Below are 17,847 nucleotides of genomic sequence, written 5' to 3' on the forward strand. Positions count from 1 at the left end.
AGAAGCCGAGGGAATCCAATTTCGAATTCACGAAAAATATCCTCCCTCAGCCCAGGAGCGAAGTCTAGGCGCATTCAGTGATCTTTTAATAAGGATTCGTGCGGTAATAATCATACATGTATATCCTGACATTTTATAGGACAGCTATGATAAGTACCACACTCGGTTTCTATCATACACTGTATCACATGCCGAGGAGTGTGTTCGAGTATTCCTACCGCCTCCTTGCCTTACCCGGGAAAGCCAGATCTCCCCCCCCCCCACCTGCCAAAACCAGGGCACTCTAGCCTTAGAAAGGTATGATATTGACGGAAGGCAAAAAAAACAAAACACACAGCGATCCCAGCCCCCGACAAACTCCTTGCGTCGTGGAGATCCCGCAGCCGGAAGGAAGTTTTTTTCCCCTCCACACCCCCATTTCCCGTCACCGGGCTATAATAGCGTGTGGGATTCCCCGTTGTTTGTTGCTGCCGAGACGGTAACTCGGATACCCGTAGATGCCAACTTATTAGAGCTCCTCGAGCAAGGTCCGGTTGGGAGTAGGGGTCTTCCTCCCTTTTCTCCACCACTCCAGCTTGTGGATTTCCATGTCATACACTGGCTGGATTACTGGAAATACAGTACCCGTGCTCGAGAAAACCCGGTACTAGCGTTCGAAGCCAGTCACGTCCAATCCCGGTACGACCACTATAACGAGTTTCTAGAAACCACCCCGTCACGGAATATCACTCGATAGTGGCGTGGGTATATGGTGGTTACATGAGCTTGTTCCTCCACAGGAGAAAGGTTATCATACAAGTATCATATTATTAAATCCTGGCAAGACCTCCCCCCCCCCAGCGAATCCACCCAACCATCGGAAGCAATTGGGCATTTAACCGTGCCAAGGTTGTGGCATAGCCACAACCCAAGCTTGCTCATTCGCAAATTTGGGCACCTAGCGGAGCTAGGTGCCCTACAGCTCAACACCAGATTTTCGATCACCCCCGACAAACACCCCCCCCCTCTCCACGCAACTCTCTCAAAAATGAGTGAGCAGTATGCCAAGATTGAAGCCAGGATTGAGCTTGCCTGTGAGAAGCTTTTGGAAAGTGAGAAGTCAAATGTTGCGGCTGCTGCCCATGAGTTTGAGGTTCCCGAGACCCACCTTCGAGGGAGATGGAATGGCCGTCAAGCACGAAATGAACGACTTCCTGCAAACAGAAAGCTTACGCCAGAGGAAGAACTTGCTGTTGGGCTCTATCTTCAGCGCCTTGATGAGATTGGAACCTCTGTCCGCATTTCCATGATCACCAATTGTGTAAATAGTATCCTGCGCCGAAATCACCCAAGTATTGATCCTAGCTCTCCACCACCCACAGTTAGTTCAGCTTGGACAAGTCGCTTTCTTGAGCGACATCCCGAGTTTCATGTGAGAAAACAGAAGACATTAGAGTATGAGAGAAAGAATGCGCACAATCCTGCAGATATATTGGATTGGTTTCTCCGCTTCAAGCATGTGATGGATATCAAAGTTATTCAGACCGAAGACGTCTATAATTTCGATGTGACAGGCTTCCGTATTGGCATCAGTAAAGATCAATGGATTGTCACCATTGACCCTGATCGGTAATCCTATTTGGCAAGTTCTACAAACTGTGAGCTTGTCACCTCTTGTGAAGCAATTAGCGGTGACGGTTTTGTCCTTCCCTTGATGGTGATAGTACCGGGTGTGGTGCATATAGAGGATTGGGCTACGAAGACCAATATCGAAGATAATATTTTGATGTCTGTATCTGAAACAGGCTATTCAAACGATGAACTTTGTTTAGACTGGCTGTATGTTAGGAATACCAGAACCCGATACCTAGGAACCACCCTAAGTAGGGTAACCCCACTTGGAATCGGAATCTCTGGTCTCCAACACCCCCCTCCTGCCCCCTTATGGGGCCCGCGCATCATCATATATACCAATCTCAGTTGCATCCTGTAACTATATTACCACAGAATTGAAGGTGTTAGAATAACACCATATACGTCGCCGCTGTCTGTCCGACCGGATCCTGTTCACAGGGTATATGAGAGGGGACCTTCGGCTAGGTCTGGGAAGTGGAATGGAGTGATTCCGTCAACTACTCAGAGAGTTACCTGGCTCCAAAGACATGATACCTTTGGCATGGGCCGTAAGGAATAGGACAATTTCGCACAAAGAGATGGTATTAAATAGTAAAGGATCTCTACTAGAGACCAATACATTTACATCTACCAGAAGAGTCTAGAACTCCAAAAGACACTACCAAAGAAGCCAACGAACTTCACGGAGTGTTGCAACTGGGTTTCGGAACACGTCGTAACCATGGGGTGATCCTCAATACTACAATGGTTACTGAAACCTACTACCCAGAGAGCAACAAAGGGTTGCCAACCAAGGGATTAATTACCAGTCTGGTGGAATAGCTTCCTGCAAGTTGATAGGAAGTCATCCAGAGAAAATCTATAGGTTGAGTATGGAGTTACAAAGGATCGGAGTCAGACAACCTACGATGGTTATAATGACAACCACCTTTGCAGATATAGCCATGGATAAAACTGATCATTTTACCAATGGCAAAGACAATTGGGGCCAACTCAGTTCGACTTAAGAACTAGGCCATAAGTCCAAAAACTCTGCTAATCAGGATATTACTATTGGAGACAGTATGTAACGATCCCTCTCTGGATAGTTAGTTATTGGCAACTGGGAACGATACTTCTCGTTTCTATCTCTTTCTCCTTTGTCTTACAATAGCTCTAGGCCTCTGCCTACGTTACCGATAGTACAAGGCCTTTGTCTTCTATCGGGAACACCTATCGTAAGCTTTCTCTAACTCGTCTTCGTGAAGAACCTTCCTTGGCGTAATAATAATGTTGAAATAAAGATAAAGATAGTAAAGATGTTTCGTATTCGTTAAAGTAATAAGCAGGAAAAGTACTTAGAACAAAGCGTGAAGAACCTATCTTCCTCGGCCGCATCGGCCTCCTTATATAGTGTTCTTCCCGCCTTTAGTCATGTGACCTAAAGTGGTCACATGTGCGAAACCAAATCATAACAAACTAGTCATATGACCAAAGTGATCACATGCTCAAAACCAATGACCTCATAGCGAGGTCATGTACAAAACTCATAAACCAATCATAATGCAATAAACAAGTCATATAACTCGACTGAGTCATATGCACGAAACCCATGACCTCATAATAAGGTCATGTGCGAAACATAAATCATATGCGTAAGGCTTACCCGCAAGGCACACTCGCAAGGCATACTCGTCAGGCGCATGTCCCATGACTCATACTTGAGCCATGTGCGAAAGCATCACAAATCCCACACATAACAAATCATATAACCCGAATAGGTCATATGCGCGAAACAATAACAAACCTGTGACTCATAACCATGTGTCACGTGAAAAGCTTCTTCTCGCTAAGCCACATTAGCGACATTAGCTCCCCTCCTCCTAAGCCTGAGTCCCATCAGGCCTTTTCTCCCAGTTTCAATAGTTCCCGTCCTGCTGAGCGCATGGTCCTTCTCAGCTTGTGGAACTTTTCGTCGGCCGTCCTCCATCTGACCCTCACCGATTCCAGAGTCAGGTTCGCCATTTCGATCGTGTGCTGCTGATTGTCGTTCAGCTGTCTTAGCTCCGTGATCGTTTTGTCGTTTGCCGAAATTGTGGCCTGGGCTTGGCTCAGTTGTTCTCGGAGTCTCCGGATCTGCCTGTGTAGGCTCCTGACATCTGGTTCCGTGTCTGCGGAGGAGTTTTGGGCCCCTCCTTCCCTGGACCGCGTCCTCGCGGCCCATGCCTTTCTGGCATCTTCTCCTTCCAACTCTTTTCTGCTTCCATCCTTCTGTGGGTAGTATCCTGCAGATATTTTCTGTGCCCTGTGCATCCTGCACCCATTTCTGAAGCATTGTTGCCAATGCTTCAGAACGTGGTCTGAGCGTGGGCCACGCTTTCGACATTCCCTCGGGAATCATCCCGAGCCTTCTTTGTCGCCAAAGTGTGTTTGGCAACCGTCATCGTAGCATACCGTCCATGACATGGCATTATGCTGTGCTTGTCTTTACCTTTCCTTGAGTTCTTCGTCAGTTGGCCCCATGAATGAGTATTCAGGGCTGGTGGGTGTAGTTTGGCGGAGGCTATCGCCCCAGCCCTCGTGTTGCTGCAATGGCGCGGGAGTCTTTCCCTCGCCTTTGTCTTGGTTGAACGTGATCGTCACCTGGGCCGGGCTTGCCTGGGTATCACTGGTGGAAGGTTGAGATGGCATCTTGTGCGTTTTCGAAGCTGTGTGCGAAGTACCAGGTTTTATTGTGTTCAGGAGAATATTCTGTCCACTTTGCTCGGTATTGGAGGTGACCGTGGAAGAAGCGGGAATCGACGATTTCGTCGAGCTCGTATTCTGGTTCTCTGTCATGTTCGATCAGAAGGGGAGGAATAAGAGTTTGGGAAGTAAACTTATTGTCGTTGTGTAATTCGAGGAGTGAGATGTGGAATGTATTGTGTATTCGCATTGATGGGGGAAGGTCGAGTTTATAAGCTTGGCTGCCCACTTTTTCCAATATCCTGAAGGGTCCGATTTTCTTGTAGTCCAGTTTCTTTGATGATCGTGTAGTATGGATATTGGGTGGTATTAGCCATACCATATCTCCTGGTTGTATGTTCGGGTCCGGTCTTCGGTGCTTATCGTATTGTTCTTTTTGCCGTTGTTGTGCTTGACTCATCTCATATTATACGGTTTCGTGTAGTTTTCCCATATCCGCTTTCTCCAATATCACATCATTAATTGTATGATATGTGGTCAGACTTTGTGGATGTTGTCTGTAATTCGCGAAGAATGGTGTGGTGCCGATCATTTCTTGCTTTCCATTGTTGTATGCGAATTCGGCCATCGATAACAGCTTGTACCAATCATCTTGTTGATAGTTGACATAAGCCCTTAAATATTGTTCGAGTATCACATTTACTCGTTCCGTTTGTCCATCCGTTTGTGGGTGGAACTCTTTGCTCATTCTGTTTTGTATTCCCATTTCTCCGGTTACTTTTTTCCATAGTCCCGATGTGAATAGAGTTCCTCGATCGGTGATGATATTCTTGGGTAGGCCATGAAGTCGGAAAACCTTCTCGGAAGAAGGTTTGTATAAAATCCCTCGTGTTGATATCTTTTCTGACCGGAATGAAATAGCTCATTTTGGTCAGACGATCCACGACGACTAGGATGCTATCGCAATTTTCCAATGCTAGTAGGTCGGTGATGAAATCCATAGTAATTGTTTCCCATGGTTGTTTAGGAACTTCGTTTGATTTTAGTAATCCATATGGTGCGCGTTTAGCCATTTTCGTCCTTTGGCATATGTCGCAGTTTTTGACATATAGTTTGACGTCTTTGCGCTGTCCTGGCCAATAGAATGACCTTGTAATGAATTCCGTGGTTTTAGCCGTTCCTCCGTGTCCTGCCGTTCGGATATCGTGGTGTTGTCGTATGATGTTTATCCTTATCACCTCTTCTTCTGGGATCCATTGTTTTCCGTCGTACCACATATTTCCGTCCTTCCATTGGCATAAACCCAGAGCAATTCCTTTCATCTCTTTTTTTTCTTCCTCCAAGGCTTCTCTTATTGTCTGAATTGTTTTGTCTTTCTCGTTTGCGTTCTCGATTCATCTTTCCTCCGTTGATGTGAATTGGATAACCTCCATTGCCTCAAAGTAGGTTTTTGGTAATAGTGTTCATGTTTTTTGATTGATTCTTTCGTCTTCTTTCGTTTGTAGTTTGTCGCTTGCAATCCTTGTAAGAGCATCTGGTTTTCCACTCTCTTTGCCTGGTCGGTATTCGATTTTGAAGTTGTATTTGCTGAGGTGTTCCATCCATCTTATCTGGCGGTTGTTCAGTTCTTTCGTAGTCATAAACGGCACCAGGTTCTTGTGGTTGGTTAGAACTCAGACTGGATGGTTGTTGTTCGAAACGTATATTCTCCATTCTTTTAATGCTTGAACTATTACTAATAGTGCTTTGTGTGCAACAGCGTAGTTACACTCTGCGGGGGTCATTGTCTTGGATCGATAGGACACTGGCCTCCATTTTCCATCGTCGCATTGTTGTGATAGTATGCCTGAGCATACATATTTTGAGGCATCCGTTTCGATCATTGTCTTTCTGTTTGGGTTGAAATGAACCAGTATGGGTGCCGATGTTAGATGCATTCGTATTGCATCATATGCTTTTTGTTCAGTTTCTCCCCATTTCCACTTTTTGTCTTTCTTGGTTAGGTTATAGAGTGGTTTTGCAAGCCTGCTAAATCCCTCTCTGAACCTTTGATAAAAGTTGCAGAATCCCATAAAGTATTGAACATCTGTCTTGTTGTTTGGTTTGGCCCAATCCCATATGGCTGCTGTTTTAACAGGGTCGACCTTGACCCCACTTCGATTGATAATAAATCCAAGGTATTCTGTTTCTTGCTTATGGAATTCGCATTTTGTTGATTTGATCTTCATTCCTGATCCTTGTATTGCCGCCATGATATTGCTGATATCCTTTTGGTGTTGTTGTATGTTTTCCGAGTATATGAGTACATCGTCCAAGTATACGATGCAACATATGTCGAGGTACTTATTAAGTACCTTGTTGATCCTTCTCTGGAATGAAGCCGGTACATTGGTTAGCCCGAAGGGCATAACCAAGTATTCGAATATTCCGTATCTTGAGGCAAATGTAGTCTTCCATTCGTCTCCTGCCTTGATGCGTATATTGTGGTATGCATCTTTGATATCGAGTTTGGTGAAGTATTTTGCTGATCGTAGTCTGTCCAGTGCTTCCCCAATCAAGGGTAATGGAGATCGGTCCTTTTTGGTAACCGAATTGAGGGCTCTGTAGTCCATGCAGAGTTTCATTTTTCCGTCTTTCTTTTTGACGAATAGTATTGGGGATCCTCCTGACACAAAAGAGTCTCGGTGTAACAATTCCTCTCTGGATAGTTAATGCTTGGCGATGGGGAACGATACTTCTCTTCCAGTCTGCTTCTTCCTTTGTCTTACGATAGCTCTAGGCCTCTGCCTACGTTATCAATAGTACAAGACCCTTGTCTTCTACCGGCAACGCCTATCGTAAGCTTTCTCTAACTCTTCTTCGTAAAGCGTCTTCTTTGGCGTAATGATAATGTTGCAATAAAGATAAAGATCGTAAAGGTGTTTTATATTCGTTAAAGTAATAGGTAGGAAAAGTACTTAGAACAAAGCGTGAAGAACCTATCTTCCTCTGCCGCATCAGCCTCCTTATATAGTGTTCTTCCAGCCTCTAGTCATGTGACCTAAAGTGGTCACATGTGCGAAACAAAATCATAATAAACTAGTCATATAACCAAAGTGATCACAAGCTCAAAACCCATGACCTCATAATGAGGTCATGTGCGAAACATAAATCATATGCGCAAGGCTTACCCGTAAGGCATACTCGTAAGGCATACTCGTCAGGCGCATGTCCCATGACTCATACTTGAGCCATGTGCGAAAGCATCACAAATCACACACATAACTAATCATATAACCCGAATAGGTCATATGCGTGAAACAATAACATACCTGTGACTCATAACTATGTGTCATGCGAAAACCCTTTCCTCGCTAAGCCACGTTCGTGACATTAGCTCCCCTCCTCCCAAGCCTGAGTTCCATCAGGCCTTTTCTCCCAGTTTCAATAGTTCCCGTCCTGCCGAGCGCATGGTCCTTCTCAGCTTGTGGAACTTTTCGTCGGCCGTCCTCCATCTGACCCTTACCGATTCCAGAGTCAGGTTCGCCATTTCGATCGTGTGCTGCTGATTGTCGTTCAGCTGTCTTAGCTCCGCGATCGATTTGTCGTTTGCCGAAATTGTGGCCTCGGCTTGGCCCAGTTGTTCTCGGAGTCCCCGGATCTGCCTGTGTAGGCTCCTGACGTCCGGTTCCGTGTCTGCTGAAGAGTTGTGGGCCCCTCCCTCCCTGGACCTCGTCCTCGCGGCCCATGACTTTCTGGCATCTTCTCCTTCCAACTCTTTCCTGCTTCCATCTTTCTGCGGGTAGAATCCCGCAGATATTTTCTGTGCCCTGTGCATCCTGCACCTGTTTCTGAAGCATTGTTGCCAATGCTTTAGAATGTGGTCCGGGTGTGGGCCACGCTTTCGACATTCCCTCGGAAACCATCCCGCACCTTCTTCATCGCCAAAGTGTGTTTGGCAACCGTCATCGTAGCATACCGTCCATGACATGGCGTTATAGTGTGCTTGTCTTTCCCTTTCCTTGAGTTCTTCGTCAGTTGGCTCCATGAATGAGTATTTGGGGCTAGTGGGTGTAGTTTGGCAGGGGCTATCGCCCCAGCCCTTGTGTTGCTACAACGGCGTGGGAGTCTTTCCCTCTCCTTTGTCTTGGTTGAACGTGATCGTCACCTGGGCCGGACTTGCCTAGGTATCGCTAGTGGAAGGTTGAGATGACATCTTGTGCGTTTTTGAAGTTGTGTGGGAAGTACCAAGTTTTATCGTATTCAGGAGAATATCCTGTCCACTTGGCTCGGTATTGGAGGTGACTATGGAAGAAGCGGGAATCGACTATTTCGTCGAGCTCATATTCTGGTTCTCCGTCGTGTTCGATCAGAGGTGGAGGAATAAGTGTTTGTGAAGGAAACTTATTGTCGTTGTGTAGTTCGAGGAGTGAGATGTGGAATGTATTGTGTATTCGCATTGATGGGGGAAGGTCGAGTTTATAAGCTTGGCTGCCAACCTTTTCCAGTATCCTGAATGGTCCTATTTTCTTGTAGTCGAATTTCTTTGATGGTCGCGTTGTATGAATATTGCGTGGTGTCAGCCATACCATATCTCCTGGTCGTACGTTCGGATCTGGTCTTCGGTGCTTATCGTATTGTTCCTTCTGTCGTTGTTGTGCTTGACTCATTTCGTATTGTAGTGTTTCGTGTAGTTTCCCCATATCGGTTTTATCCGGTATCACATCATTAATCGTATGATATGTGGTCTGACTTTGTGGATGTTGTCTGTAATTTGCGAAGAAGGGTGTGGTGCCAATTGTTTCTTGCTTTCCATTGTTGTATGCGAATTCGGCCACAGATAACAGCTTGTACCAATCATATTGCTGATAGTTGACATAGGCTCTTAAATATTGTTCAAGTATCACATTTACCCGTTCTATTTGTCCATCCGTTTGTGGGTGGAACGCTGTGCTCATTCTGTTTTGTATTCCCATTTCTCCGGTTACTTTCTTCCATAGTCCCGATGTGAATAGAGTTCCTCGATCGGTAATAATATTCTTTGGGAGGCCGTGAAGTTGAAAGACCTCTCGGAAGAATGTTTGTATAAAATCCCTCGTGTTGATGTCTTTTCTAACCAGAATGAAATGACTTATTTTGGTCAGGTGATCCACCACGACCAAGATGCTATCACAATTTTCCGATGTTGGTAGGTCCGTGATGAAATCCATAGTAATTGTTTCCCATGGATGTTTAGGGATTTCATTTGATTTTAGTAATCCATATGGTGTGTGTTTATCCGTTTTCGTTCTCTGGCATATGTCGCAGTTTTTGACATATCGTTTGACATCTTCGCACAGTACTGGCCAATAGAATGACCTTGTGATGAATTCCGTGGTTTTAGCCGTTCCTCCGTGTCCTGCTGTTCGGATATCATGGTGTTGTCGTATAATGTCTGTCCTTATCTCCTCTTCTTCCGGGATCCATTGTTTTCTATTGTACCACATATTTCCGTCCTTCTATTGACATAACCCCAGTGCAAGTCCTTTCATCTCCTTTTTTCCTTCTTCCAAGGCTTCTCTTATTGCCTGGATTGTTTTGTCTTTCTCGTTTGCGGTCTCAATTCCTCTTTCCTCCTTTAATGTGAATTGGATAACCTCCATTGCCTCAAAGTAGGTTTTTGGTAATAGGGTCCGTGTTTTTTGTTTGATCCTTTCGTCTTCTTTCATTTGTGGTTTGTCGCTTGCAATCCTTGCGAGAGCATCTGGCTTTCCACTTTCTTTACCTGGTCGGTATTCGATTTTGAAGTTGTATTTGCTGAGGTGTTCCATCCATCTTATCTGGCGATCGTTCAGTTCTTTTGTAGTCATGAATGGTACCAGGTTCTTGTGGTCGGTTAGAACTCGGACTGGATGGTCGTTGTTCGAAACGTATCTTCTCCATTCTTTTAATGCTTGAACTATTGCTAATAGTTCTTTGTTTGCAACATCGTAGTTGCTCTCTGCGGGGGTCATTGTCTTAAATCGATAGGACACTGGCCTCCATTTTCCATCGTCGCATTGTTGCGATAGTATGCCTGAGCATAAATATTTTGAGGCGTCCGTCTCGATCATTGACCTTCGGTTTGGGTTGAAATGGACCAATATGGGTGCCCATGTTAGATGCATTCGTATTGCATCATATGCTTTTTGTTCTGTTTCTCCCCATTCCCATTTCTTGTCTTTTGTCATTAGGTTATAGAGTGGTTTTGCAAGCCTGCTAAACCCCTCTATGAACCTCCGATAAAAGTTGCAGAATCCCATAAAGCATTGGACATCTGTCTTGTTGTTTGGTTTGGCCCAATCCCATATGGCTGCTGTTTTAACAGGGTCGACCTTGACCCCACTTCGATTGATAATAAATCCAAGGTATTCTGTTTCTTGCTTATGGAATTCGCCTTTTATTGGTTTGATCTTCATTCCTGATCCTTGTATTGCCGCCATGATATTGCTGATATCTGTTTGGTGTTGTTGTATATTTTCCGAGTATATAAGTACATCGTCCAAGTATACGATGCAACATATGTCAAGGTACTTATTAAGTACCTTGTTGATCCATCTCTAGAATGAAGCCGGTGCGTTGGTTAGCCCGAAGGGCATAACCAAGTATTCGAACATTCCGTATCTTGAGGCAAATGTAGTCTTCCATTCGTCTCCTGCCTTGATGCATATATTGTAGTATGCATCTTTGATGTCAAGTTTGGTGAAGTATTTTGCTGATCGTAGTCTGTCCAGTGCTTCCCCAATCAAGGGTAGTGGATATCGGTCCTTCTTGGTAACCGAATTGAGGGCTCTGTAGTCCATGCAGAGTCTCATTTTTCCATCTTTCTTTTTGACGAATAGTATTGGGGATCCTCCTGATGCGAAAGAGTCTCAGATCCATCCTCTCTTTAGGTTTTGCTCGATGTACTTCCTAAGTTCTTCGAGCTCTGCTTCCCCTAGGAGGTATAACTTCTCATACGGAATCTCTTTTGTCTTTCCCATTTTTTTGTCTTTGTCCAGCTGAATTTTGTGGTCGATTCCTGGTCTTCGAGGTGGTAGCTCCGTAGCTTCCTCTTCTTGGAATAGATTTGTGAATTGGTGATATTCTTTTGGAACCAATTCTTTCCATCCTTTTTTGCTTTGGTATTTCTTGTCTTGGAGTGCTAGCTCTGTGCTGATGTTAATTTTTACTAGAACCGCTTTTTCGTCTTCGTATATAACGATCCCTCTTTGTTTGGTTAGTGCTTGGCGACCGGGAACGTTACTTCTCTTCCTTTCTCTCTTCTTCTCTTTGTCTTACGATAGCTCTAGGCTTCGACCTACGTTACCGATAGTACAAGACCCTTATCTTCTACCGGGAATGCCTATCGTAAGCTTTCTCTAACTCTTCTTCGTAAAGCTCCTTCCTTGGCGTAACGATAACGTTGCAATAAAGGTAAAGATCGTAAGGGTGTTTTATATTCGTTAACGTAATAAGTAGGAAAAGTACTTAGAACAAAGCGTGAAGAACCTATCTTCCTCGGCCGCATCGGCCTCCTAATATAGTGTTCTTCCCGCCTTTAATCATGTGACCTAAAGTGGTCACAGGTGCGAAACTAAATCATAACAAACTAATCATATGACCAAAGTGATCACATGCTCAAAACCCATGACCTCATAGCAAGGTCATGTGCGAAACTCATAAACCAATCATAATGCAATAAACAAGTCATATGACTCAACTGAGTCATATGCACGAAACCCATGACATCATAATGAGGTCATTTGCGAAACATAAATCATATGCGCAAGGCTTACCCGTAAGGCACACTCGTAAGGCATACTCGTCAGGCGCATGTCCCATGACTCATACTTGAGCCATGTGCGAAAGCATCACAAATCCCACACATAACTAATCATATAATCCGAATAGGTCATATGCGTGAAACAATAACATACCTGTGACTCATACCCATGTGTCACGTGAAAAACCCTTTCCTCACTAAGCCACGTTCGTAACATCGTATGTCCATTTGAGAATTCCTGTTGTATCTCCTCTTCGATAATATCGTCCAAAGGCTTGTGCTGCGATCTCTTTGATCTCAATTCTTTTTGTTGTATCGAGCTGGTTTTGGTCCGTACTTCCAAATCCCTTGTTTCCTCTTATGGTTTCCTCCAGTTGATCTACTTCATGCAGATCCTCTTTGTTGATTTTTTCGATTATCAACTGTGCGATTTGATCGCCTTTCTGGACTTGGTAGTCCTCTTGGGCTAGGTTGGCCAGGACCGCTTTGATTTCACTGGTATTGTCGACGTTGATCACTCCTGCCATGGTCATGAGTCGGTGTTTGACTACTAGACCACTGCGGGGTGCTATTCGTCCATAGGTGCCTTCTGGGACTCCAATGGCTATTCCCGTTGCTATCGTTGCCTGCCCGTTGGCCGGTATCCGGATTCCTTCGTTGGCATATAGGTCGTGTCCAGCTGCCCCTTTGGAACCCTTGGTAGGCACTTTTGCCTCTTGGTCCAATCTTTGTATCCGGACCCTCTTGTCTTGTCGCATCTCGGCAAACTTTGCATGCAAAGTTTCTTCCTCCACTTCTCGTATCGGTATTGAGTAGACCACTCAACTGTTGAGACATTGTATCGCACATAGTTCACTTGTAAAGGTCATCTTGTTCTCGTTCCAATGGATCGTCGGATTGTGTTTCCGTAACCATGGCATCCCTAGGACTATCTCATGGTTCTTCAGATCTGCCACATGAAAGGTTGCCGTTTCCCTATGGCTGTCAATGTCCATGGGTACTGTCGCCGTATGGGTTATAGGACCCATAGCGCTTGGTTTTCCATCCGCTAAGTAGACTTGTCTTGCTTTCTTCGCTTGTTTGGTGTGGAGGCCGTATTTGTCATATATATATCTTTGTCGATGAAGTCTTCAGTAGCCCCCGAGTCGAGCATTGCATATATTGTTGTTTCTTCGCTTTCTCTGTTGTATATCTTCGTTTTAATCATCACATGATCTCGGTCTTCTACTCCTCTTTGCGTGTGTAGTGCCGTGTAGTAGTTTGCTAATTTGATGGGTTTTCCAGGTCCACATCTTGGGTCTCCCAGACTACCATTTACTGGGGACCCTCGTCGTTTTCCGCCGGTAAATCCTCTACTATCATTTCGCGGATGTTGCTTCTTTTCTGATTTTGGAAACGATTATTTCCAGCAGCTCTGTTTCCCTGGTATCTGTTGTCCAGTCGGCTTCTGCATTCTCGTATCCGATGCCCTGCTTTTCCACACCTTAGGCATAGTTTCCCATTCATCCTTCTGGCGTATTCTGCCTTAGACAGATTCAAAGCAGGCCCTACTCTTGACTTGTCTAACTCCATTGGTTCGCCTGGTGGTAATGCTCGACTTTCTCCTCGAGGTGCTTGCGGTTTGAAGGTTCCATCCACATTCCTGGATGATTGGACCACTCTATGTGCTATAGTGTTTTCCAAGTTGCTCCAAACCATGTTTAATTTGCTTTCTTTGTCGATTGCCCATCTTGCAAATCGTTCGGCTATCGTATAGCTTAGGTCAGAGATTCCCCATGCCTCTCGGAGTCTCTCACTGCAGTTTCTCAGGAAGATGATGTAGAGAGTCGCATCATCAAACTCGGCCTCGTATTCCAACAGTCGACATTCGTTCCAATATGCTGAGAACATTTGCTTTCCTTGCTGGAGTTTTTCTAGCTTTCGTCTTGCTGTTTCTTTGGCGTTGGGATCTCCAAATTGTTCAAAGAGTGTCGCCTTGAACTCTTCGTATGTGACCCATTCCCTTTGCTTCCTTCCATCTTGGACGGGCATGATCCATTATCCCGCGAGTCCTCTGAGTAGAGATTCCACATATGGAATCTTAATTTCATCATGGTGATCTCTGTATCCCTTAACGGCAAAGTATCCCTCGCATTACGCTAAGAATATTCGTAGCTTATCTTCGGCTCCTTCATATGTGTCGAGCCCCTTCACTTTTGGTCGTTGGATGTTGCCTTGTCCTGTATTTCTTGTTGCTGCGAGAAATGCCTGAAACTGATTTTCAGTCATCCCAAGTATACTAGTTCCTGGTGCCGGAACGGCTGGGACTGGTGGCCCAGTTACTGCGGATCCCGATATTCTCTCGGGTCATGGAGTTCCAGCATGAGAGCTATCAACTGGTGATCCTTTCTCTGGGGTTACTGGACTTGCTGCTCTCGAGGGTTCTGCTGAGACGTGGTCTAGGGTGTCGCTGAATCCTCCTAGATTAAGATTTTGATCGTCGATGTCAATATCTCCTTCCCTGTCTGGGTTGAAGGATGCCGTCTTGTATCGTTTGGCGTCGCACTAGGTGACGCTTTGTAATGTAATGATCCCTCTCTGGATAGTTAGTTATTGGCAATGGGGAACGATACTTCTCGTTTCTATCTCTTTCTTCTTTGTCTTACTATAGCTCTAGGCCTCTGCCTACGTTACCGATAGTACAAGACCTTTGTCTTCTATCGGGAACGCCTATCGTAAGCTTTCTCTAACTCGTCTTCGTGAAGAACCTTCCTTGGCGTAATAATAATGTTGCAATAAAGATAATGATCGTAAAGATGTTTTGTATTCGTTAAAGTAATAAGCAGGAAAAGTACTTAGAACAAAGCGTGAAGAACCTATCTTCCTCGGCCGCATCGGCCTCCTTATATAGTGTTCTTCCCGCCTTTAGTCATGTGACCTAAAGTGGTCACATGTGCGAAACCAAATCATAACAAACTAGTCATATGACCAAAGTGATCACATGCTCAAAACCCATGACCTCATAGCGAGGTTATGTACAAAACTCATAAACCAATCATAATGCAATAAACAAGTCATATGACTCGACTGAGTCATATGCACGAAACTCATGACCTCATAATGAGGTCATGTGTGAAACATAAATCATATGTGCAAGGCTTACCCGCAAGGCACACTCGCAAGGCATACTCATCAGGCGCATGTTCCTTGACTCATACTTGAGCCATGTGCGAAAGCATCACAAATCCCACATATAACAAATCATATAACCCGAATAGGTCATATGCGCGAAACAATAACATACCTGTGACTCATAACCATGTGTCATGTGAAAACTCTTTTCTCGCTAAGCCATATTCGTGACACAGTACGTTTCCTAAAAAGAAATATCGTAATTACTGAAGAGGGTGTGATGGTTTTCAGGGTCCACCGGTGTTCGCACCTTGGAAGAAAACTCGACGTTGTAAATTACAATTAAAGAAGTACATAGTTTTATGATAAATAGATGTAGTCCGCGAACACTTAGATGCGGAATATAAATATTGAAGTGCCTCCCAAGCTTTAGACATCATCAAGTAACGGAGAAGAGACCTTAACAATATAATATTGTTTTTACGATTCTACCCTACTTTACCTACTTTACTTCGCTCCTAGTAGTCATAAAAGAAATGAGCCAAGTCTGAGCCTTCCTAGACAATCTCCGTCTACAAAAACGAATCTCGATTAGCCTAAACAATCTTGAAGTCTATCAAGTTGTCTCTGCCTAACACTGTATCACTTCAAGCGATTTTCTGCGCGGCATCAGGTAGGAACATATCGGCTTCTCCTACTTAATAGGCATGGCTGTCACTGTACGAGAGATTTTATTACCTTTTGTGACGAGAAGGCAATTATTCCCTTTTGCCTCCCACCGCACAGTACACATCTGCTTCAACCGCTTGATGTAGTTGTGTTTCAGCCCTTAAAGCACTATCATGCAGAGGCGATTGATAGAGCGACCCGTACTGGGTATTTCGACTTCAATAAGGTAGAATTCCTTACAGCTCTGAATTCCATTCGAGCACAAGCCTTCAAGCACAGCAATATTATCTCTGCCTTTCGGAAAACCGGTCTCATACCCTACAATCCTGATATCGTTTTATCTTGCCTTCAGGAGTATAGAACCAATACCGCTTCCAATACCGCTTACAACACCCAACCCGCAACTCCTCTGCCAACCCTCTCTCCAGCATCATCTAAGCCCTATACAGTTCAGTCCTTGATACAGCAGGCACGATACCTAGAGGCAGCCGATCCGGTATCTCCCACCTTTAAGACCAATTTAGGGTGCTACATCAAGGCTAGCCTTATACAGGTACAGACTGGAGCGCAGGCTTTTGAAGAGCTAGGAAATACCCAAGCAGTCCAACTAGTACAAGCCACTCACCAGAACCGCTCACGACGCTCACTTCAGAAAGGAGGTGTCCTTTATGCCCATCAAGCTTGAGCGATAGTATGTAAAAGGTAGGAAGAGGATGTGCAGAAGAAGTTGGAGCAAGCGGAGAGACAGCTTGAATAGGCAAAAAAAAAAGCTATTCATGACCGAAAAAAAAAATGGAAACCAATCTTTCAGGAGCTTAAAAGGTCTACTAGGAACAGAAGAGCAAAGGAGAAGGAAAGAAGCAAGTGTGGTGGAAATATTGTATTTTAAGTTCTATAGCTTGGTAAAATCTGGCATTGAGCCGAATCTGGCGTTGAGCTGTAGGGCACCTAGCGGAGCGAGGTGCCCAAGTTTGCGAACGAGCAAGCTTGGGTTGTGGCTATGCCACAACCTTGGCACGGTTATATCCTCGGCGATAGCTTTAGTCTACCACTCACCGCACAGCCCTGACGGGGCTTAAAAGGTTTACAAAAGCAAAAAAAGTATTGATTGCACAACTTGCTATCAAAGTCTACGGTACTCTAGTAGTACTGGTACTTTACGGTACTCGTAGGTGCCAGTGGCTTATTGCTGTCCAATGGACAGGTCGTACCGTATCAGCCTTCCGGATGCTTCTACCTCTACAACCGGACCCAAAATCTGCCCCAGGAAAATCTCTCACGCGCAGTGCGGTGGACTAGATTACCACTACCCCTTCGCTGCTGAGGGGGGAGACTTTAGAGGAGTGGGTCACGGAAAATGCCAGCCAATGTGATACATCCATCCCTACGCCTTGGCGCGCGCACATTGTCTACACACACAACTCGCTCACCAAAACCCCAACCATGATTCGCGAAGGGGAAGATTCGCGAGTGAATTCTAGATGGGTGGATGGACTAACTACGGTACGAGTACGAGTACCGGTATGTTGACACTTGTACCGTAAATCAAAGTTGGATGTTTCCGTGAACGGGAAAGAGCGTTCGACAAGTCTCTGCGCCAGGTTTACGACGTCATCCCCCCTCTCATGCCCTCCCCCTCCCCTCCGCGACCCCGCCAAACTCAAAGCACACTACGAGTACGTGCCCGATGTGACATGCTATGCTACTTGTATTATGCTACGCTACATTGCAATAAACCCCCCCCCCCCAATCCAGCTAGCTATGATGACGCCGACATTGAACCTATCCACGGCTCTGAAAAGGATCAAAAATCAAAATCATATACCCCAGAATGATAAGGCGCTACGAAAATACACAATTCCTTTTTCTTCAGACCACGCCGAAAAGGCTCCTTTCAAAGCCCCTCTTGACCTCCCACCTCTGATCTCCCGGCGACCTGCCAAACTCTTCACTAGACACAAGACACAACACCAACTCCTGTCCCTCAAAACCAGTATACACCGAGGCCTCCAAAAACCAAACCACCA

At 45.1% G+C, this 17,847-nt stretch overlaps 1 protein-coding gene across 1 annotated transcript in view; it reads right to left on the reverse strand.

Moving 5' to 3' along the window:
- Positions 1-17,637: 17,637 nt before the first annotated feature.
- GSTUM_00006755001 (uncharacterized protein) overlaps positions 17,638-17,847 on the reverse strand; it is a gene marked incomplete at its 3' end in the record, with an annotated part of 1,755 nt that continues 1,545 nt past the window's right edge. The window contains exon 2 of the mRNA XM_002838926.2: positions 17,638-17,847. This exon is cut by the window's right edge and continues 704 nt beyond it. Within this exon, the coding sequence (XP_002838972.1) occupies positions 17,638-17,847 (210 nt within the window).

This window comes from Tuber melanosporum, assembly GCF_000151645.1.
Source record: "Tuber melanosporum whole genome shotgun sequence assembly, scaffold_3, strain Mel28".
In the NCBI taxonomy this organism is placed as follows: Eukaryota; Fungi; Ascomycota; class Pezizomycetes; order Pezizales; family Tuberaceae; genus Tuber; species Tuber melanosporum.